At 46.2% G+C, this 24,453-nt stretch overlaps 1 protein-coding gene across 1 annotated transcript in view; it reads right to left on the reverse strand.

Moving 5' to 3' along the window:
* LOC106562773 (activating signal cointegrator 1) overlaps positions 1–24,453 on the reverse strand; it is a 73,636-nt gene that overhangs the window by 46,703 nt on the left and 2,480 nt on the right. The window contains exons 5-10 of the mRNA XM_014127773.3: positions 23,840–23,948; positions 23,240–23,455; positions 22,609–22,738; positions 22,277–22,470; positions 18,884–19,008; positions 18,359–18,450 (exon numbers count right to left, since the gene is read on the reverse strand). Coding sequence (XP_013983248.2) covers positions 18,359–18,450; positions 18,884–19,008; positions 22,277–22,470; positions 22,609–22,738; positions 23,240–23,455; positions 23,840–23,948 — 866 coding nt within the window. The remainder of the gene's footprint in view (positions 1–18,358; positions 18,451–18,883; positions 19,009–22,276; positions 22,471–22,608; positions 22,739–23,239; positions 23,456–23,839; positions 23,949–24,453) is intronic.

Raw genomic sequence — 24,453 nt, forward strand, 5'->3', positions numbered from 1 at the left:
TTGATAGTGGGCCGATGGAAAAGAGTCCCCCATCTGTGTTCACTCAGCCCCTGTGGGAAGTGGTTGGCTCTCGGTCTCTCTGTCCTGGCTGCTTGCTCACACATGAAAGAAAAGATGTGAATCTATACATGTGAAAATACAAGAACACCTATCCCATAGTTAAAATAATATTATACTGTGGCACTAGTAATACTGTAAAGTTACAATATATTTTCTATGATTTTTTATTATTATGGAAAATGAGAAACAAATATACTAAGTGTCCAGGTTACATAGAGGCTCTTGGTTTGACTGAGAGCTCTTCCCACAGGCTGTTGTTGAAGTGGAGGTGGTACAGGAGAAGCTGTGTTGAAGTGGAGGTGGTACAGGAGAAGCTGTGTTGAAGTGGAGGTGGTACAGGAGAAGCTGTGTTGAAGTGGAGGTGGTACAGGAGAAGCTGTGTTGAAGTGGAGGTGGTACAGGAGAAGCTGTGTTGGAGTGGAGGTGGTACAGGAGAAGCTGTGTTGAAGTGGAGGTGGTACAGGAGAAGCTGTGTTGAAGTGGAGGTGGTACAGGAGAAGCTGTGTTGAAGTGGAGGTGGTACAGGAGAAGCTGTGTTGAAGTGGAGGTGGTACAGGAGAAGCTGTGTTGAAGTGGAGGTGGTACAGGAGAAGCTGTGTTGAAGTGGAGGTGGTACAAGAGAAGCTGTGTTGGAGTGGAGGTGGTACAGGAGAAGCTGTGTTGGAGTGGAGGTGGTACAGGAGAAGCTGTGTTGGAGTGGAGGTGGTACAAGAGAAGCTGTGTTGGAGTGGAGGTGGTACAAGAGAAGCTGTGTTGGAGTGGAGGTGGTACAGGAGAAGCTGTGTTGGAGTGGAGGTGGTACAGGAGAAGCTGTGTTGGAGTGGAGGTGGTACAAGAGAAGCTCTGTTGGAGTGGAGGTGGTACAGGAGAAGCTGTGTTGGAGTGGAGGTGGTACAAGAGAAGCTGTGTTGGAGTGGAGGTGGTACAAGAGAAGCTGTGTTGGAGTGGAGGTGGTACAAGAGAAGCTGTGTTGGAGTGGAGGTGGTACAAGAGAAGCTGTGTTGGAGTGGAGGTGGTACAAGAGAAGCTGTGTTGGAGTGGAGGTGGTACAAGAGAAGCTGTGTTGGAGTGGAGGTGGTACAAGAGAAGCTGTGTTGGAGTGGAGGTGGTACAAGAGAAGCTGTGTTGGAGTGGAGGTGGTACAAGAGAAGCTGTGTTGGAGTGGAGGTGGTACAAGAGAAGCTGTGTTGGAGTGGAGGTGGTACAGGAGAAGCTGTGTTGGAGTGGAGCTGGTACAGGAGAAGCTGTTTGGTCATCAAGCCTCAGATTGTGACACACACAGGGCGAGAGGATGACTGGAGGAGGACTTGGCAGCGGGGCATCCTCTCCTCCTTTTCCCTCCCTCGCTCTCATCTGTCACTGGGAGGAAGTTGCTGAGCAGACAAACCTTCGCCTGAGGAGCACAATTGAGTTTGTAATCTCTTGACCCTGCAGCAGCGGTACAGCCAGCCAGCTCCCTCCCTCCCTCCCTCCCTCCCTCGTTCTCTCAGTCATGAAGACAGATGCCTGTAGCAGTGATGCTGCTTAGCTGGAGGTCTGACAAGGTGATGCCTCCTGCTCCATTACACACACACATGGACATTATATATACAGAGACACGTGTGCGCACGCACGCCATGTGCCAAAACACACAGACACACACACACACACACACACACACGTGTACACACACACACACACACACACACACACACACACACACACACAGCCTGTCTAGCCCTGTCCTCTGAGTTGAAATGATGTCGTGACGCACCCACGGAACGCTGACACAAACAAAGGAGCTAAATGTCAGACAGATGTAAGACTGGGGGCCTGATCCTGTGACACGGGGACAAGCAGCAGCCTGGGTGACAGGACCAGCCTGGGTGACAGGACCAGCCTGGGTGACAGGACCAGCCTGGGTGACAGGACCAGCCTCACAGTGAATACAATAAACCAGCTCAAAAAGCTCCAGGCATGGCGGCTATTTTTTATCATTCCAACAGAGTTCCTTCTGGAATGGCAGCACCTCCACATAAGCATACCTACCTTATTCCTCCACTGTCCCAGCAAGCAAGATGGCCGTCCTCCAGACCTTGCCAAACACCTGCCGACTACACCACAATTTGGCCAAGTGTAGAAACAGCCCCTAACAGAGGCATTAGGCAATGTCTATAAACAGCCCTAACAGAGGCATTAGGCCAAGTCTTGAAACAGCCCCTAACAGAGGCATTAGGCCAAGTGTGGAAACAGCCCCTAACAGAGGCATTAGGCCAAGTGTAGAAACAGCCCCTAACAGAGGCATTAGGCCAAGTCTAGAAACAGCCCCTAACAGAGGCATTAGGCCAAGTCTAGAAACAGCCCCTAACAGAGGCATTAGGCCAAGTCTAGAAACAGCCCCTAACAGAGGCATTAGGCCAAGTCTAGAAACAGCCCTTAACAGAGGCATTAGGCCAAGTCTAGAAACAGCCCCTAACAGAGGCATTAGGCCAAGTCTAGAAACAGCCCCTAACAGAGGCATTAGGCCAAGTCTAGAAAAACAGAGGCATTAGGCCAAGTCTAGAAACAGCCCCTAACAGAGGCATTAGGCCAAGTCTAGAAACAGCCCCTAACAGAGGCATTAGGCCAAGTCTAGAAACAGCCCCTAACAGAGGCATTAGGCCAAGTCTAGAAACAGCCCCTAACAGAGGCATTAGGCCAAGTCTAGAAACAGCCCCTAACAGAGGCATTAGGCCAAGTCTAGAAACAGCCCCTAACAGAGGCATTAGGCCAAGTCTAGAAACAGCCCCTAAGAGAGGCATTAGGCCAAGTCTAGAAACAGCCCCTAACAGAGGCATTAGGCCAAGTCTAGAAACAGCCCCTAACAGAGGCATTAGGCCAAGTCTAGAAACAGCCCTTAACAGAGGCATTAGGCCAAGTCTAGAAACAGCCCCTAACAGAGGCATTAGGCCAAGTCTAGAAACAGCCCCTAACAGAGGCATTAGGCCAAGTCTAGAAACAGCCCCTAACAGAGGCATTAGGCCAAGTCTAGAAACAGCCCCTAACAGAGGCATTAGGCCAAGTCTAGAAACAGCCCCTAAGAGAGGCATTAGGCCAAATCTAGAAACAGCCCCTAACAGAGGCATATGTGTATGATCTGAGAAGATTGGATGGGTGTTAGCTATATAGCGGAAATTGCACTTAGTGAATCAGAGGGCAAGGTGGACCCAACTAGCATATTGCTTATATCTATCCAATTATTTTCAGATGTACAGTAAGTGTCTAGTTGGTGGAGGCTCGGGGTTGTGTCTGGACTGGGTCAGGGACCATTCCTTTCCCAACTCCAAGCAGAAAACTGGCAAAGACGTAGGCCTCACAGGGAGCCATTTTGGGGCATCCATCGTGAACACCAGACGTGGAGACTGAAAACAATGGCAACTAGCTCTTTGCTTCTTTAAAGCTTATTAGAGAGAAGGGGAACATTGATTTCTGGGAAGGCACTGAGATTGTGGTGTTAAATGAAGGGCTTAGATTTTTCTAACAATGATATCCTAATTTAATACTCAGATAGCTATTAGTCCAGGCATTTCTTCAACAACTGAGTAACAGTGGACTAAAATACTTACAGGGATGAGTATAAAGAATCTATCTTGGAATTCAATTACTTCTCTTTGATTGTGTATAATAGTCTTCAGCATTCTAAGACTGAGCTTTTAAAACATCAAAGACAACTCATTTGATGTGACGGTTTTGGATATCTGAGGTAGGAAGGACACAGTGAGCAAAATACATCAATTACTATTAGTCTGGTTTAGTGCACTAACAAACAAAAACCAAACAGAACTGGGCAAATGACCAAACACTAACTGACTTTCCTCACTGAAACTGAAAGGCATGTAATTAAGTGGTTCTGAAAACAGTAGTGAAATTGTAAGTAGTGCAACCATTTAGTCCAGCAGATGGACATATGTATTGTTCATGGTGTTGTAGACCTGTGGCTGGGCTGGGCTGGGCTGGCTGGGCTGGGCTGGCTGGGCTGGCCTGGGCTGGGCTGGCCTGGCCTGGCCTGGGCTGGCTGGCGTGGGCTGGCTGGGCTGGCTGGCCTGGGCTGGCTGTCTGGCTGGTTGTCTTTCAGAGCCTGGGGACTGGGGCTGAATGCATTCCACACCACCACTGCAGCATCACATGTTGTCTGACCTCTCTCTGCCATGGCAAACTGCCTAGCATGGAAACAGAGCGTGTGTGTGTGTGTGTGTGTGTGTGTGTTTGTGTGAGCGTGTGGCTACAAATTGGGGTGAGTGTTCAAAGCCTCTCCCTCACGCGCCCACGCACGTGGAGACACACATACAAAAGATAATGAAGCCTGTTCCTAGTGAAATTTAATTCTTAACGACCACATCCACCTTCACAGCCGCGACAGGAAAAACAATATTTTCCAGGGGCTGATAAAGGAGAAGACAGGGAAAGACAGCGGGGCGACTGAAGATTCACACAACGTTACAGAAACAGAGGGGGCAAAAAATAGGATAACGTGACTTCCTTTAACCTGTCTCCCATATATCCACTGTGTGTGTGTGTGTGTGTGTGTGTGTGTGTGTGTGTGTGTGTGTGTGTGTGTGTGTGTGTGTGTGTGTGTGTGTGTGTGTGTCTTGCAGGAAGGCTTTTCAGCATATAAATACTGCATTACCGCACATGGAAACGTAGGCATCAGTTGGAGCTTGCGGACGCACTAACAAGGAGAGGAGAGCAACTCCGGAGGTCAGCCCTGGAAACGCTATAGGACACAGACACTCTGGAGGTCAGCCCTGGAAACGCTATAGGACACAGACACTCTGGAGGTCAGCCCTGGAGGTCAGCCCTGGAGGTCAGCCCTGGAAACGCTATAGGACACAGACACTCTGGAGGTCAGCCCTGGAGGTCAGCCCTGGAAACGCTATAGGACACAGACACTCTGGAGGTCAGCCCTGGAGGTCAGCCCTGGAAACGCTATAGGACACAGACACTCTGGAGGTCAGCCCTGGAGGTCAGCCCTGGAGGTCAGCCCTGGAAACGCTATAGGACACAGACAGAGACACTCCGGAGGTCAGCCCTGGAAACGCTATAGGACACAGACAGAGACACTCCGGAGGTCAGCCCTGGAAACGCTATAGGACACAGACAGAGACACTCCGGAGGTCAGCCCTGGAAACGCTATAGGACACAGACAGAGACACTCCGGAGGTCAGCCCTGGAAACGCTATAGGACACAGACAGAGACACTCCGGAGGTCAGCCCTGGAAACGCTATAGGACACAGACAGAGACACTCCGGAGGTCAGCCCTGGAAACGCTATAGGACACAGACAGAGACACTCCGGAGGTCAGCCCTGGAAACGCTATAGGACACAGACAGAGACACTCCGGAGGTCAGCCCTGGAAACGCTATAGGACACAGACAGGAAAATCCCAAATGGAGACCAATTGTTGTTCTAACTGATTATAATAAGTCATAACAACTATAACATAATGAACAGCCCTGATAAAAGCTACATGACTTGTGGTTATACCGACTAACCTAATGACACGCTAGGTAGCTATTCACATTGTAACATATGAATGTCTGAATACTTAGATCTTCTTATGATACATTAGCCACATAAAGACAAACACACACTCTCTTTCTTCCTCACACACCCATTACACATCATACGCACACACTGTGGAACCTCTGCTGAAACACAAATTGCAAGTCCACATGACCCGGCCCGTGGTCAGTCAATAGAGATCAATAGAGCACTCAGCTCCACTAAAAGGAGAAATAGGAGCTAGCTTTGTCTCTGCATATATCTCCTTTAACCATGCCAGATTAGACTACCTGCCCTGCGGTCGCTAACACAGCGCTAAGGCAGGCTAAGCTAGGGAATGGTGTGAAAAATCTGGCTCTTATTAAGAGCTTGGTTCGATCCAATCTATTTGGCGGGGTAGATTGTGGGTGTGTGGTTTAGGGCTTGGGGTGTCCTAGGCTATGAATTAGCAGTGAATCTGAAAACGCACACATGACATTTATGCATAGTGTATATAGATGTGGGACATTATGTTAAACTGCTTTGTCTAAATAACTTGATGTGATTCTAAAAATACTTTATTTGTCAGCAACTGTGGGGTGAATATATTTTTGAAGTGGAATGAAATAGTGTAGCCAACAGTCATCTCGCCATCTCTAGTTCTTTCTATATACTGGGGGATACATACAGTATTATAAACTGGGAGGTTCGAGCCCTGAATGGCTGACAGCCGTGGTATATCAGACCACATACCACAGGTATGACAAAACATTTATTTTTACTGCTCTAATTACATTGGTAACCAGTTTACAATAGCAATAAGGCACCTCGGGGGTGTGATATATGGCCAATATACCACGGCTAAGGGTTGTATCCAGGCACTCCGCGTAACAGCAGCCCTTAGCCGTGGTATATTGGCCATATACCACACCCCCTCTGGCCTTATTGTTTAAGTATACAACATCTAGCTACGACCTAGATGTGGTATGCAGTTGAGGCCAGTTGGACGTACTTCCAAATACTGAAAAACGACATGAAGTGGCTTATGGTAGAGAAATTAACATTCAATTCTCTGGCAACAGCTCTGGTGGACATTCCTGCAGTCACATCTGTGGCATTGTGTGACAAAACTACACATTTCAGAGTGGCCTTTTATTGTCCCCAGCACAAGTTGCACCTGTGTAATTGTAATGGAAATTATATGATTAAAGGTTTGACTAAATGATTTCACTCAGAAACCATATAACTTGTTGAAATGTATTCCAAATAAGGCTATAATAAATGGGTTAAAAACTAGACACTGTTACTATTTCAAAATGAACAGGGCATAGTTGAGACGACCTTGTGAGAGGAACAGGAACAGGGCCTCCCTAAGTTAGGGAGGGGAACAACTGCCCGAAAACGGCTAGGCTGGCAAAAGATAAGGAGACAGGTGGTCTGGGTACTGTGGAAAAATACAGCCGCCTAAAGCGGGGTGGAGTTCTCTACTGATGTAAGTTTATTTGTGTGTGTGTGTGGTAATATAAAAGGCTGTGTGCATTGTATGAATTGGAGAACTTTCACAAATAAACGTTTTCACCCTTGTAGGCTGGGGATGTTAACAAATTTGTGCACCAAATGAGAGAAATAAGCTTTTTGTGCATATGAAAGTCAGTCTCTCCCTCGCTCTCAAATTGAGTTGAATCAACAGATCACAGCACATACTTTACTTCCTGGTTTGCTCCTAAAGGGTACACCTACAATGGCCGCCAGTCCAGCCATTATGCCGTCTTTGACTTGAATGGGGATGACCGTTCTATTCCTTCTATACTATGGCAGCACATGCAGTCAGGAGCGGAGGAGATGAGAAAGTGGGCTTGTTTATTTATTTTTTTACTGTGGCCAATTACCGTCATCCAAAATTCCATGACCATCACAGCCCTACATGAATGCTTGCTGCACAGTGGTAATAATTGGCAATTATATGTTAGAAACCTACTCCTTCCTTCAATCACTCAAAAACACTCGCCTGTTCTCTTTCAATCAAATTCCCTTTTATCCTCTCTCTGTCTCCCTCTCTGTCCTTAATAATAAACACACCACCTACTTCATTCCTTACCTTGTCATTACCTCACTCACAACCCTGTCCATACGGACTTATAACGCCTTTATACATATTTAATGCAAATACATATCCCATACATATTTTCCTCTTCTCACTTCCCCACCTCCCCCTGTCCATCCACTCCTCCTCCCTCTATTCTCCCTCCATCCACCCCTCCATCTACCTCACCCTTGTCACTTCAACCACCTTAGTCAACCTCTCCCTAATTCCTTCTCCACATCCTCCCCCTCGACCCCCCCACCTCTCTCCCAACCCAATCCTCCCTCCCTCCCTCTCCACTTCCCTCCGCAGGCTGATGATACCCAGGAGCAGGTTACAGAGAGGTGGGCGGTAAGCCTTGTGTGGACTTAGGAGGCATCATTTCCCCTCCTGCCACGGCAGTAGCGATGGGGGAAAAACATTGACACAGTTACATATCGGGATATTATGTTTGATGATATATTGTATTGTATTGACATTATCACTATATTATTTTTGTGCTAGTTTGCTGTACCTGCACCAATATTCCAGTATTTTACTTAGCTTGTTATCTATCATCTTTTTAAATACGGAGGCAATTTGTTTTCAGCACTTTTATTTCCAGGACTGATCAAAACTGGTTTTCTCATAGCTCCTTTTCCCTCTGCAACAGCAATATGTTTGGAACATCGAGTTGCAATACATATATAATCGTGAGAATCTCAATACATATCGAATCTGCACCCGAGTATGGTGATAATATCGTATCGCGAGGTCCCTGGCAACTCCCAGCCCTACAGTACAGTAAATCCCCTGCCTGCCTCACACACGGCGGCTCTAGGGAGCGGGCTAGCTACAGCGCTAGCGACGTTATGCTAACTCCCATTATCTAACATGGGAAAACAGGCGGCTACGGCTAAATGGCTAGCGTGAAGGAAATGGAGAGCGATCCACACACTCCTACGTATTTACTTACACTACTCGAAGGATGATACAGTATTTCGGCTATACTCTAGTCCTGTGTAGCTTCTAGCTGGTCTCCCTCTCTTCTCCCTCTCCTGAAAGGCTACATTGAAAGGGACTTTTATTTATGGCTGCCTTGTGTACCTCTCTGCAAGCACACACACACACACACACACACACACACACACACACACACACACACACACACACACACACACACACACACACACACACACACACACACACACACACACACACACACACACACACACACACACACACACACACACGAAAAGGCGGTCACACAGCCCCCGACATGATTTTATGGCCCTGAAAAGGTTGGGTAGGTGAGAGAAAGTAGACTGAACAAAGGGAAAGATTCCTATTCAAATAGTCCTAGTAGTCAGGGTCACACAGTAAGCCTATAGTGGTCTCAAGGTTTAGTGCATTTCCCAGATGTAGGTTATCCTATTTCCATGTACGACGCCTATTAGGTCACTCCAGCTAAACAGAACCATTTAAAACAGGAAAAATACAGGAAAAATGTATCATTTGATTGGAAAAGTGAAAACAATAAGAGTGATTTGTTGCCATTGTCTATTCACCTCCCACACACACGGACTTCAGAATCACCCGTACAGCAAAGTAATCAGAGCCAATTACATTTCACCAGCACAGTTTATATATCTCATAAAAAAAATAAGCGTGCCAATTTCCAAACTGTGTCAATATCTCATTAGAGCTAATGTGTGTGTATGAGGGGTGAGTGAGAGTTTGTGTGTGTGTTAAGGGTGGCGTGTGTGTGAGGAGGGGAGGGGTGGCAGAGATGCAGTCACAGATGTTTTCACTGTCCCGATCGCATCCGGGGAAATAAAACAAACAGCCAGGTCAATTAGAGACAGGGTGCTTCTTCAACAAACTAGATAAAAAATAAACAGGATTTTGGGGGATTTTCACAAAATGTAATCCATAGTCCAATGGAGGAAGGATTGTTGACATATATGACATTTGTATCTTAAAGCATAATTGAGAAAAATGAATATTGAAAATACAACATTTTTGATATGCCACATTTTCTATACATGGTTGAAGATAATATACTCTAAAGTTATGAGCATAGTAGTCAATATAACCAATCACAGCCCTCCTTTTAATTGTATCATTACACATCCTGCAAATCCCCAGCAGAGGGCGACCATTGTGAATCCATTTTCACATTCACTCTGTTAATGCTAAAAGTAGCAGAAATCCCACTCTGGAACTTTGGCATGCCCGTAGTAGAATATATGATGTTCAACAATATATACTGAACAAAAATATAAAACGCAACATGCAAGAATTTCAAAAGATTTTACTGAGTTACTTTATATAAAGAAATCAATCTATTGGAATAAATAAATTAGGCCCTAATCTATGGATTTCACATGACTGGGAATACAGTGCCTTGCAAAAGTATTCATCCCCCTTGGCTTTTTTCCTATTTTGTTGCATTACAACCTGTGATTTAAATTTTATTTAATTTGTATTTAATGTAATAGACATACACAAAATAGTCCAAATTGGTGAAGTGCAATGAAAAAAATAACTTGTTTCAAAAAATTCTAAAAAACAAAAAAAAGTGTTGAGTGCATATGTATTCACCCCCTTTGCTATGAAGCCCCTAAATAAGATCTGGTGCAACCAATTACCTTCAGAAGTCACATAATTAGTTAAATAAAGCTCACCTGTGTGCAATCTAAGTGTCACATGATTTCAGTATATATACACACACCTGTTCTGAAAGGCCCCAGTGTCTGCAACACCACTAAGGAAGGGGCACCACCAAGCAAGCAGCACCATGAAGACCAAGGAGCTCTCCAAAAAGGTCAGGGACAAAGTTGTGGAGAAGTACAGATCAGGGTTGGGTTCTAACATTTTTTCTCTAAACTTTGAACATCCCAAGGAGCACCGTTAAATCCATTATTTAAAAAATGGAACGCATATGGCACCAAAACAAACCTGCCAAGAGAGGGCCGCCCACCAAAACTCAAAGACCAGGCAAGGAGGGCAACAGTCAGAGAAGGAACAAAGAGACCAAAGATAACCAAAGTTATATCCTGCCTGTTTGACCCTGTCTGGGGGTATCGTCGGACGGGGCCATAGTGTCTCCTGACCCCTCCTGTCTCAGCCTCCAGTATATATGCTGCAATAGTTTGTGTCAGGGGGCTAGGGTCAGTCTTATATCTGGAGAATTTCTCCCGTCTTATCCGGTGTCCTGTGTGAATTTAAGTATGCATTCTCCAATTCTCTCTCTGAGGACCTGAGCCCTAGGACCATGCCTCAGGACTACCTGGCCTGATGACTCCTTGCTGTCCCCAGTCCACCTGGTCATGCTGCTGCTCCAGTTTCAACTGTTCTGCCTGCGACTATGGAACCCTGACCTGTTCACTGGACGTGCTACCTTTCCCAGACCTGCTGTTTTCAACTCTCTAGAGAAAGCAGGAGCGGTAGAGATACTCTGAAAGCCAACTGACATTTACTCCTGAGGTGCTGACCTGTCGCACCCTCTACAACCGCTGTGATTATTATTATTTGACCCTGCTGGTCATCTATGAGCATTAACATCTTGGCCATGTTCTGTTATAATCTCCACCAGGCCCTGCCAGAGGAGGACTAGCCACCCCTCATAGCCTGGTTTCTTCCTAGGTTCTGGCCTTTCTAGGGAATTTTTCCTAGCCATCGTGCTTCTACACCCGCATTGCTTGCTGTTTGTGGTTTTAGGCTGGGTTTCTGTACAGCCCCTTGTGACATCAGCTGATGTAAGAAGGGCTTTAAAAATACATTTTACTGATAACCCTGAAGGAGCTGCAAAGCTCCACAGCAGAGATTGGAGTATCTGTCCATAGGACCACTTTAAGCCGTACACTCCAGAGCTGGGCTTTACAGAAGAGTGGCCAGAAAAAAAGCCATTGCTTAAATAAAAAAATAAGCAAACACATTTGGTGTTCGCCAAAAGGCATGTTGGAGACTCCCCAAACATAAGGTACTCTGGTCAGAGGAGACTAAAATTGAGCTTTTTGGCCATCAAGGCAAACACTATGTCTGGTGCAAACCCAACACCTCTCATCACCCCCCCGAGAACACCATCCCCACAGTGAAGCATGGTGGTGGCAGCATCATGCTGTGGGTATGTTTTTCATGAGCAGGGACTGGGAAACTGGTCAGAATTGAAGGAATGATGGATGGCACTAAATTCAAGGAAATTATTGAGGGAAACCCGTTTCAGTCTTCCAGAGATTTGAGACTGGGAGGGAGGTTCACCTTCCAGCAGGATAATGACCCTAAGCATACTACTAAAGGAACACTCGAGTGGTTTAAGGGGAAACATTTAACCTGTTGGGGATAGGGGGCAGTATTTACACGGCCGGATAAAAAACTTACCCGATTTAATCTGGTTACTACTCCTGCCCAGTAACTAGAATATGCATATAATTATTGGCTTTGGATAGAAAACACCCTAAAGTTTCTAAAACTGTTTGAATGGTGTCTGTGAGTATAACAGAACTCATATGGCAGGCAAAAACCTGAGAAGATTCCTTACAGGAAGTGGCCTGTCTGACAAGTTCTTGTTCATCTTGGCTCTGTTTATTGAAGACTGAGGATCTTTGCTGTAACGTGACACTTCCTACGGCTCCCATAGGCTCTCAGAACCCGGGAAAAAGCGGAATGATATCGAGGCAGCCCCTGGCTGAAACACATTAGCGCGTTTGGATAGTGGCCTGTCAGAGGACCATCAGACTGGGGCTCGTGCACGAGGGCACGAGATGTTTTTATTTTCTCTCTCTTTGAACGTAAACATGCTTTCCCAGTCGGAATATTATCGCTTTTTTACGAGAAAAATTGCATAAAAATTGATTTTAAACAGCGGTTGACATGCTTCGAAGTACGGTAATGGAATATTTAGAATTTTTTTGTCACGAAATGCGTCGTGCTCGTCACCCTTCTTTACCATTCGGATAGTGTCTTGAACGCACGAACAAAACGCCGCTATTTGGATATAACTATGGATTATTTGGGACCAAACCAACATTTGTTATTGAAGTAGAAGTCCTGGGAGTGCATTCTGACGAAGAACAGCAAAGGTAATAACATTTTTCTTATAGTAAATCTGACTTTGGTGAGTGCTAAACTTGCTGGGTGTCTAAATAGCTAGCCCTGTGATGCCGGGCTATCTACTAAGAATATTGCAAAATGTGCTTTCACCGAAAAGCTATTTTAAAATCGGACATAGCGAGTGCATAGAGGAGTTCTGTATCTATAATTCTTAAAATAATTGTTATGTTTTTTGTGAACGTTTATCGTGAGTAATTTAGTAAATTCACCGGAAGTGTTCGGTGGGAATGCTAGTCACATGCTAGTCACATGCTAATGTAAAAAGCTGGTTTTTGATATAAATATGAACTTGATTGAACAAAACATGCATGTACTGTATAACATAATGTCCTAGGGGTGTCATCTGATGAAGATCATCAAAGGTTAGTGCTGCATTTAGCTGTGGTTTGGGTTTATGTGACATTATATGCTAGCTTGAAAAATGGGTGTCTGATTATTTCTGGCTGGGTATCTGCTGACAATCTAATGTTTTGCTTTCGTTGTAAAGCCTTTTTGAAATCGGACAGTGTGGTTAGATTAACGAGACTCTTGTCTTTAAAATTGTGTAAAATAGTAATATGTTTGAGAAATTGAAGTAATAGCATTTCTAAGGTATTTGAATAACGCGCCACGGGATTACACTGGCTGTTGAGTAGGTGAGCAAGCGTCCCACCTAGCCCATAGAGGTTAAATGTCTTGGAATGGCCTAGTCAAAGCCCAGACCTCAATCCAATTGAGAATCTGTGGTATGACTTAAAGATTGCTGTACACCAGCGGAACCCATCCAATTTGAAGGAGCTGGAGCAGTTTTGTTTTGAATAATATTCTGCATCTTCAAAGTGGTAGGCATGTTGTGTAAATCAAATGATACAACCCCCCCCCCCCAAAAAAACTATTTTAATTCCAGGTTGTAAGGCAACAAAATAAGAAAAATGCCAAGGGGGTAAATACTTTGCAAGCCACTGTACATACAGTATGCATCTGTTGGTCACAGATATCTTAGAAAAAGATAGGGGCGTGGATCAGAAAACCAGTCAGTATCTGGTGTGACCGACATTTGCCTAATGCAGCGTGACATCTCCTTCACATAGAGTTGATCAAGCTGTTGATTTTTGCCTGTGGAATGGTGTCCCACTCCTGTACAATGGCTTTGCAAAGTTTCTGGATATTGGCGGGAACTGGAACATGCTGGCGTACACGTCAATCCAGAGCAACCCAACCATGCTTAATGGGTGACATGACTGGTGAGTATGAAGGCCATGGAAGAACTGGGATATTTTCAGCTTCGAGGAATTGTGTACATATCCATGTGACACGGGGCTGTGCATTATCATGCTGAAACATGAGGTAACAGTATCTCTGTGCATTCAAATTGCCATCGCTAAAATGCAAGTGTTCGTTGTCTGTAGCTTATGCCTGCCCATACCATAACCTCAACATGGGTCCCTCCGTTCACAACATTGACATCAGCAAACCGCTTGCCCACACAACGCCATACACCTGGTCAGAGGTTGTGAGGGCGGTTGGATGCATTGCCTAATTCTCTGAAACGATGTGTGGGGCGTCTTATGGTATAGAAATGAACATTAAATTCTCTGGCAACAGCTGTGGTGCATATTCCTGTCAACGATGTAAACGCATTTGTGTAAAAAGATGGAGAGAAATAAGCTTTTGTGTGTATGGAAATGTTTTATTTTATTTAGGCTCAAGAAACATGGGACTAACACTATATGTTGCGATATATAATGGTTTAAGGACAACAAAGTCAAGGTATTGGAGTGGCCATCACAAAGCCCTGACCTCAATCCAACAGAAAATCTGTGGGTAGAACTGAAAAAGCAAGGAGGCCTACAAACCTGACTCAGTTACACCAGCTCTGTCAGGAGGAATGGGCCAAAATTCACCCAACTTATTGTGGGAGCTTGTGGAAGGCTACCCAAAAAGTTTGACCCAAGTTAAATTTAAAGGCAATGCTACCAAATACTAATTGAGTGTATGTAAACTTCTGACCCACTGGGAACGTGATGAAAGAAATAAAAGCTGAAATAAATAACCCTCTCTACTATTATTCTGACATTTCACATTCTTAGGATCTCCACTTTATTTTAACTGACCTAAGACGGAATTTTTACTAGGATTAAATGTCAGGAATAGTGAAACTGAGTTTAAATGTATTTGGCTAAGGTGTATGTATGTGATATATATATATATATATAATATATATATATATATATATATATATATATATATAGATATAGATAGATAGATATATAAACACACAAATGTGCTAATCTAAAAATATATCCCTAAACTCAGGGTCTTTTCTGTTCTAGGAATCACCCAAACACTCTTTCTCTGGAGACAGACACGCACGGAACACAAAACAACATGCTTCCTTTTTTTTTTAAGACAGTGATTTCGCTGGTCAACATAATGGCTGACATAATAGAAAAGAACCAGCTCTGTGGTAAACCTCCATAGGAACAGGGAGCAGATGGAATCCATTCTAAATAAACCTAACCAAAACAACAAAGATCCCCATTCCTCATGGTTAAAACAAAACAGACATAGCTTTCAATCAATCCATGTTAGAAAGACTACAATGTTCAAAGAGCTGCTGGCAGCCTTAGTCATAGTGGTTTGGGGTGGAGTGGTACTGCCTTACTGGGCCATCCAGGCATTGAGGCATCTCCACATTTAAACAGCATGAAAGGCAAAAGATTAAAGACCACCGAGAGCACCAGTGCACCCGATTGATTCATTATACATCAAAGGGTGATGCCAGTCAATCTGCCTCCCTGAAACACAGCATTTCTCTCCATCTCATCTAACTGCTCTAGACGTAATGGGAACGTGGGTTAACTTAATACCATGTGGGTTTGGTTGATCACGTTTGTGTTTTAGATGATAGAGAAGGGGAGTAATATGGGTTGAATTGTGTTGTGGTTCAGCAGTGCTTTATGGTGATTGTGCTGCAGCCTCCAGTCAGTGTAAAATGGCTGGCTGTGGGTTGATGCTGAAGTGGTGCAGTACACCCTCTGCTGGTTAGAAGTTGTATAGCAGTAGGGAGGAAAAGAGGAAAGCCAATGATGTCATTGTAGTAGAATGATTACACCCTAGCCTAGGTCACCAACCTGTTCCTCTCTGGGAAATAAAACGAAAAAAAAAAAACACATTTATTTTTTATTTTTACAAGTACTCTGAAAAGCTACTAAATTACAGTAACAAGAGTAGTTATAATTAGTTACTTTCTACCTCTGCCAATCTGTTTCTCTATGGGATGCCCAGCTGTTGAACAAGTGTTCTACTTCAACTGGATTATTAGCAGACTATTTGAATCAGATGTGCTAGAGCTGGGTTGAAATAAATACGTATGTAAAGACTAGAAAAGGCAAACAAAGCTATAAAAAAAGATATGCTTTGTACCAGATACATTTACACTTTAAATCATCTAGCTGACGCTCTTATCCAGAGCGACATACAGGAGCAATTTTGGGTTAAGTGCCTTGCTCAAGGACACAACAACAGATTTTTCACATTGTCGGCTTGGGGAGTCGAACCACCGATCTTTCGGTTACTGGCCCAACGCTTTAACCGCTAGGCTACGTACCTATTAGCACCAATCTAAAGTTACATGTTAATTCAGTAACTAACTGAATTAGATTATATTAACTATCCGTGTTCAATCAAATGTTATTAGTCACATGCACCGAATACAAGAGTTGTAGACCTTACATTGAAATGCTTACTTACAAGCCCTTAACCAACAATGCAGTTAAGAAAATAAAGTAAGAGATTAGAAAAACAAATAATTAAAGAGCAGCAGTAAATAACAATAGCGGGGCTATATACAGGGGTACCGGTACAGAGTCAATGTGTCAATATGCGGGGGCACCGGTGTCGAGGTAACTGAGGTAATTATGTACATGCAGGTAGGGTTATTGAAGTGACTATGCATAGATAATAAACAGAGAGTAGCAGCAGCGTGGGGGGGGATAGTCTGGGTAGCCATTTGATTAGCTGTTTAGTAGTCTTATGGCTTGGGTGTAGAGGCTGTTTAGAAGCCTCTTGGACCTAGACTTGGCGTCCCGGTACCGCTTGCCGTGCGGTAGCAGAGAGGACAGTCTATGACTAGGGTGGCTGGAGTCTTTGACAATTTTTTGGGCCTTCCTCTGACACCGCTTGGTATGGAGTTCCTGGATGGCAGGGAGCTTGACCCCGGTGATGTACTGGGCCGTATGTACTACCCTCTGTAGTGCCTTGCGGTCGGAGGCCAAGCAGTTGCCATACCAGGCAGTGATGCAACCCGTCAGGATCCTCTCGATGGTGCAGCTGTAAAACCTTTTGAGGATCTGAGGACACATGCCATATCTTTTCAGTCTCCTGAGGGGGAAATAGGCTTTGTCGTGCCCTCTTCACGACTGTCTTGGTGTGTTTGGACCATTCTAGTTTGTTGTTGATGTGGACACCAAGGAACTTGAAGCTCTCAACCTGTTCCACTGCAGCCCCGTCGATGAGAATGGGGGCGTGCTCGGTCCTCCTTTTCCTGTAGTCCACAATCATCTCATTTGTCTTGGTTATGTTGAGGGAGAGGTTGTTGTCCTTGCACCACATGGTCAGGTCTCTGACCTCCTCCGTAAAGGCTGTCTCATCGTTGTCGGTGATCAGGCCTACCACTGTTGTGTCATCAGCAAACTTAATAATGCTGTTGGAGTCGTGCCTGGCCATGCAGTCATGGGTGAACAGGGAGTACAGGAAGGGACTGAGCACATACACCTGAGGGGACCCCGTGTTGAGGATCAGCGCGGCAGACGTGTTGTTGCCTACCCTTACCACCTGGGGGCGGCCCATCAGGAAGTCTAGGATCCAGTTGCAGAGGGAGGTGTTTAGGCCCAGGGTCCTTAGCTTAGTGATGAGCTTTGAAGCCACTATGGTGTTGAACGCTGAGCTGTAGTCAATGAATAGCATTCTCACATAGGTGTTCCTTTAGTCCAGGTGGGAAAGGGCAGTGTGGAGTGCAATAGAGATTGTGTCATCGGTGGATCTGTCGGTGCGGTATTTAAATTGGAGTGGGTTTCTGGGATAATGGTGTTGATGTGAGCCATGACCAGCCTTTCATGGCTCCAGACGTGAGTGCTACGGGGCAGTAGTCATTCAGGGAGGTTACCTTAGTGTTCTGGGGCACAGGAACTGTTACCTGACACCTATTACCTTGTAATTACGTTGACTTTGAAAATCCATTTCTGCATTGCTCCAAACAATAATGACAGGATTTTTTTGGAACAAAGCATTTCATCCCAGTTTAATCTAAGAGGATGACTACCGCTTGGAACAAGAGCCACTCGGCAGTCAAAAACAATATTCCGGGAACAGACAGTTTAAAATTCCATCCATTTTTCCAGACTCTCGGTTTTTATCTCTTGGAGTGTTTTCTTGGCTGAGAGGGAGGGGAAAAGACGTGAGACGTGTTGGGCGTGTCACGCCAGCCAGGCTGAAACTATGTCCTGTCTGTCTGCTAGAAGTCTCTGTGGTTCCTACACTAACCAGGAGAACATCACATAGCCTTCACAGAGAGCTAAGTGCTCGGAGTGTCCGGGCATGTTCGTACGCGTACCAGTAGGAAGGTACGCGGTCACACTAACCTGCTCCTTGTATTGCTCCTGAGACAGACAGTCGGTCATGTTGACACAGCCCAGCAGGCAGCTGGTGGGGTAGTCTTTAGGAAACTTAGGATCTGGGGAGAGGAGGGTGGTCAGTGAGAGTCAACAGAATGTTTACATACATCCTAATAAATATTTTCATTGATTGGTGTGTGTTTTGTATGGGGGGGGGGTTAGAGAACGTGGTAGACTGTCTGTGTGTAACAGTGTGTGTGTGTAACTGTGTGTGTGTGGGGGGTGTAGAGAAAGTGGCAGACTGTGTGTGTAACAGTGTGTGTCTGTGTGTGTGTGTGTGTGTGTGTGTGTGTGTAACTGTGTGTGGGGGGGTGTTGAGAAAGTGGTAGACTGTGTGTGTAACAGTGTGTGTGTGTGTGTGTGTAACTGTGTGTGTGGGGGGGGTGTTGAGAAAGTGGTAGACTGTGTGTGTAACAGTGTGTGTGTGTGTGTGTGTGTGTGTGTGTGTGTGTGTGTGTGTGTGTGTGTGTAACAGTGTGTGTGTGTGTGTACCTCTCTTGTAGATCTGAAGGAACATGTTCTCCACCTGAGTGACCTCCTCAGGGGTGGGCCTCTTGGCTGCAGCTGCTATCCACAGGATCCCGCGGTGGGATGTGTACCAGCTCCTCCCCTCCACCCTGGACACACATCATATTCCTTTTAGCAGACGCTTTTATCCAGACTGACTTAGTCATGCATTTTAACATACAGGTGTTCCCGGGAATCAAACCCACTATCCTGGCATTGCAATCGCCGTGCTCTACTAACTGAGCTACAGAGGACCGTGCTCTACTAACTGAGCTACAGGGGACCGTGCTCTACTAAGTGAGCTACAGGGGACCGTGCTCTACTAAGTGAGCTACAGGGGACCGTGCTCTACTAAGTGAGCTGCAGGGGACCGTGCTCTACTAAGTGAGCTGCAGGGGACCGTGCTCTACTAAGTGAGCTGCAGGGGACCGTGCTCTACTAAGTGAGCTGCAGGGGACCGGGCTCTACTAAGTGAACTGCAGGGGACCGGGCTCTACTAAGTGAGCTGCAGGGGACCGGGCTCTACTAAGTGAGCTGCAGGGGACCGGGCTCTACTAAGTGAGCTGCAGGGGACCGGGCTCTACTAAGTGAGCTGCAGGGGACCGGGCTCTACTAAGTGAGCTGCAGGGGACCGGGCTCTACTAAGTGAGCTGCAGGGGACCGGGCTCTACTAAGTGAGCTGCAGGGGACCGGGCTCTACTAACTGAGCTGCAGGGGACCGTGCTCTACTAACTGAGCTGCAGGGGACCGTGCTCTACTAACTGAGCTGCAGGGGACCGTGCTCTACTAACTGAGCTGCAGGGGACCGTGCTCTACTAACTGAGCTGCAGGGGACCGTGCTCTACTAACTGAGCTGCAGGGGACCGTGCTCTACTAACTGAGCTGCAGGGGACCGGGCTCTACTAACTGAGCTGCAGGGGACCGGGCTCTACTAACTGAGCTACAGAGGACCGGGCTCTACTAACTGAGCTACAGAGGACCGGGCTCTACTAACTGAGCTACAGAGGACCGGGCTCTACTAACTGAGCTACAGAGGACCGTGCTCTACTAACTGAGCTACAGAGGACCGTGCTCTACTAACTGAGCTACAGAGGACCGTGCTCTACTAACTGAGCTACAGAGGACCGTGCTCTACTAACTGAGCTACAGAGGACCGTGCTCTACTAACTGAGCTACAGAGGACCGTGCTCTACTAACTGAGCTACAGAGGACCGTGCTCTACTAACTGAGCTACAGAGGACCGTGCTCTACTAACTGAGCTACAGAGGACCGTGCTCTACTAACTGAGCTACAGAGGACCGTGCTCTACTAACTGAGCTACAGAGGACCGTGCTCTACTAACTGAGCTACAGAGGACCGTGCTCTACTAACTGAGCTACAGAGGACCGTGCTCTACTAACTGAGCTACAGAGGACCGTGCTCTACTAACTGAGCTACAGAGGACCGTGCTCTACTAACTGAGCTACAGAGGACCGTGCTCTACTAACTGAGCTACAGAGGACCGTGCTCTACTAACTGAGCTACAGAGGACCGTGCTCTACTAACTGAGCTGCAGGGGACCGTGCTCTACTAACTGAGCTGCAGGGGACCGTGCTCTACTAACTGAGCTACAGGGGACCGTGCTCTACTAACTGAGCTACAGAGGACCGTGCTCTACTAACTGAGCCACAGAGGACCGTGCTCTACTAACTGAGCCACAGAGGACCGTGCTCTACTAACTGAGCCACAGAGGACCGTGCTCTACTAACTGAGCCACAGAGGACCGTGCTCCACTAACTGAGCTACAGAGGACCGTGCTCCACTAACTGAGCCACAGAGGACCGTGCTCTACTAACTGAGCCACAGAGGACCGTGCTCTACTAACTGAGCCACAGAGGACCGTGCTCTACTAACTGAGCCACAGAGGACCGTGCTCTACTAACTGAGCTACAGAGGACCGGGCTCTACTAACTGAGCTACAGAGGACCGGGCTCTACTAACTGAGCTACAGAGGACCGTGCTCTACTAACTGAGCTACAGAGGACCGTGCTCTACTAACTGAGCTACAGAGGACCGTGCTCTACTAACTGAGCTACAGAGGACCGTGCTCTACTAACTGAGCTACAGAGGACCGTGCTTTACTAACTGAGCTACAGAGGACCGTGCTCTACTAACTGAGCTACAGAGGACCGTGCTCTACTAACTGACCGACAGAGGACCGTGCTCTACTAACTGAGCTACAGAGGACCGTGCTCTACTAACTGAGCTACAGAGGACCGTGCTCTACTAACTGAGCTACAGAGGACCGTGCTCTACTAACTGAGCTACAGAGGACTACATACATCAGTTTGTTCCCCTTCTTTGTAATGGCTAGTCAAAAAGGCTGCCTTTTGACCAATAACAAGGCCAATAGTGATGCTTTTTACCAATAACATAGTCCATTGTTTGTTGTGTTCCTACTCAATTCCTTTGCAGGGCCTTTTAATAATGTGTTATGTGCTTCCTGATATAGCATGGCCAGTAGGGATGTGTTTGACCAATAGCATGGCCAGTAGGGATGCGTTTGACCCATAGCATGGCCAGTAGAGATGCGTTTGACCCATAGCATGGCCAGTAGAGATGCGTTTGACCCATAGCATGGCCAGTAGAGATGCGTTTGACCCATAGCATGGCCAGTAGGGATGCGTTTGACCCATAGCATGGCCAGTAGGGATGCGTTTGACCCATAGCATGGCCAGTAGAGATGCGTTTGACCCATAGCATGGCCAGTAGGGATGCGTTTGACCCATAGCATGGCCAGTAGAGATGCGTTTGACCCATAGCATGGCCAGTAGAGATGCGTTTGACCCATAGCATGGCCAGTAGGGATGCGTTTGACCCATAGCATGGCCAGTAGATGCGTTTGACCCATAGCATGGCCAGTAGAGATGCGTTTGACCCATAGCATGGCCAGTAGAGATGCGTTTGACCCATAGCATGGCCAGTAGAGATGCGTTTGACCCATAGCATGGCCAGTAGGGATGCGTTTGACCCATAGCATGGCCAGTAGATGCGTTTGACCCATAGCATGGCCAGTAGAGATGCGTTTGACCCATAGCATGGCCAGTAGAGATGCGTTTGACCCATAGCATGGCCAGTAGGGATGCGTTTGACCCATAGCATGGCCAGTAGATGCGTTTGACCCATAGCATGGCCAGTAGAGATGCGTTTGACCCATAGCATGGCTAGTAGAGATGCGTTTGACCCATAGCATGGCCAGTAGAGATGCGTTTGACCCATAGCATGGCCAGTAGAGATGCGTTTGACCAATAGCATGGCCAGTAGGGATGCGTTTGACCAATAGCATGGCAAGTAGGGATGTTGTTGACCAATAGCGAGGCCCATTAGAGTGTTCTGTACCTCTTTATTCCTTTGACCAGTAGCGAGGCCCATGGTTGGTGCATGCTGAGGCACCAGCCCCCATCTGCCATCTCCTGCAGCTCTCTGTCCTGCAGCCGGAGTCTGGAGCGTTCTGGGCCTACAGCGCCGTCCCCCTCTGTACCAACAACCCCTTTATCCTGAGATCTCCGAGGGCCACTACCCACGTCCACCCACTGGAGATGCATGGAAAGAAAGATATGAGTAGAGATTCACAGAATTATGTTGACAAAATGTTAGCAATTGTAGAGGGATTTACCAGGGTAAATAGACACGCCACAACATCATGAGAAAATACTGTGTGTGTGTCCTACCTTTGGTGCAGCCTGTACGATGTTGGGGTTGACCAGCTCTCTCAGGTGCTGCCGTCCCGCGGGTCCCTCAGGGCGTTGGGGAGCTTTCCCCTTGGTGCCTGTGTTGAGGGCCTTGACAGTCTCGTCAAACCTAAAAACACCAAGGAGTGTGGTCATTACGATGCTTTTTAGATGCCTTGTTTCAAACTACACACACGTGAACCCCTCTAGCTGTAACAGTGTGGATACATTACCAGGAGAAATGGAGGTCATCACTGTGTTGTGAATGTCTGAAGGGTGTATTAAAAACCTACTCTTGTTTATGTAACCCAAGCACTCACAGAACTAAGCCTGGGACTAAGTCTGTTTCTGCTCTACCTAACATGTTGTCCTATCAGCAAGTCCATGGTGCTCCGGTGTGCAGTAGTAAACTATATGAGGAGTAGGGTGTGAATTAGTGGAGGCTGCTGAGGGGAGGACGGCTCCCAATAAAGGCTGGAACCAAGCGAATGGCATTAAAACACAGAAACTATGTGTTTGATACCATTCCACCTATTGTTCTCCAGTCATTACCACGAGCCTGTCCTCCCCAATTAAGGTGCCACCAACCTCCTGTGGTGTGAATTGAGATGTTCTCAAGTCATTCACTCACTTGTTGTAGTAATGACTGTTATTCTCTCCCTCGTCAAGCACCTGTCTGCCTGTGAAGTCCAGCGTGATCTTCCTGTCCTTCCTGGAGGCGTGGCGAAGCTCCCGTAGCTCCTCCTCCTTCTTCCTCAGGTGCTCGCGCTCGCTAGGCGACAACCACTGGTTGGAGTCAGTGGCAAAGTAGTCTGACTCGTCATCCAGGACCTGCGTTCGTCGCGTACTGTCGATGTAAACAGGGGGAGGGGATATGAAGGTAATCTCACTCTTGTCATCGGCATATAAAGGACATAGCCTCCAAATATAAAGGACATAGCCTCCAAATATAAAGGACATAGCCTCCAAATATAAAGGACATAGCCTCCAAATATAAAGGACATAGCCTCCAAATATAAAGGACATAGCCTCCAAATATAAAGGACATAGCCTCCAAATATAAAGGACATAGCCTCCAAATATAAAGGACATAGCCTCCAAATATAAAGGACATAGCCTCCAAATATAAAGGACATAGCTTCCAAATGCATCAGGAAGAAAGTATAAAGAATTTGACTTTAAACAGAGAGAGTGAAATCACATCAATGCTACATGCACACTACATCCCAACCTGTTCTTATCGTATTCCAGCAGTTTGTCTTTATGTTGAAGGGCCTTTTCTAACCCTGCCTTCATCTTTGCCTCTTGGTGTGGAAGATAGCCCCTCTCCGATGCCCCCTCTGAGAGACACAGACAGGCACACAGACATTACATAGAATTCAACAACTCTCTACTATGCTATGTAGATACAGTTGAAGTCAGAAGTTTACATACACTTAGGTTGGAGTCAATAAAACTCGTTTTTCAATCACTCCACAAATTTCTTGTTAACAAACTATAGTTTTGGCAAGTCGGTTAGGACATCTACTTTGTGCATGACACAAACAATTGTTTACAGACAGATAATTTCACTTAAAATTCAATGTATCACAATTCCAGTGGATCAGAAGCTTACATACACTAAGTTGACTGTGCCTTTAAACAGCTTGGAAACTTCCAGAAAATGATGTCATGGCTTTAGAAGCTTCTGATAGGCTAATTGACATCATTTGAGTCAATTGGAGGTGTACCTGTTGATGTATTTCAAGGCCTACCTTAAAATTCAGTGCCTCTTTGCTTGACATCATGGGAAAATCAAAAGAAATCAGCCAAGACCTCAGAAAAATAATTGTAGACCTCCACAAG

This window comes from Salmo salar, chromosome 11 (assembly GCF_965601325.2).
Source record: "Salmo salar chromosome 11, fSalSal1, whole genome shotgun sequence".
Taxonomy (NCBI): Eukaryota; Metazoa; Chordata; class Actinopteri; order Salmoniformes; family Salmonidae; genus Salmo; species Salmo salar.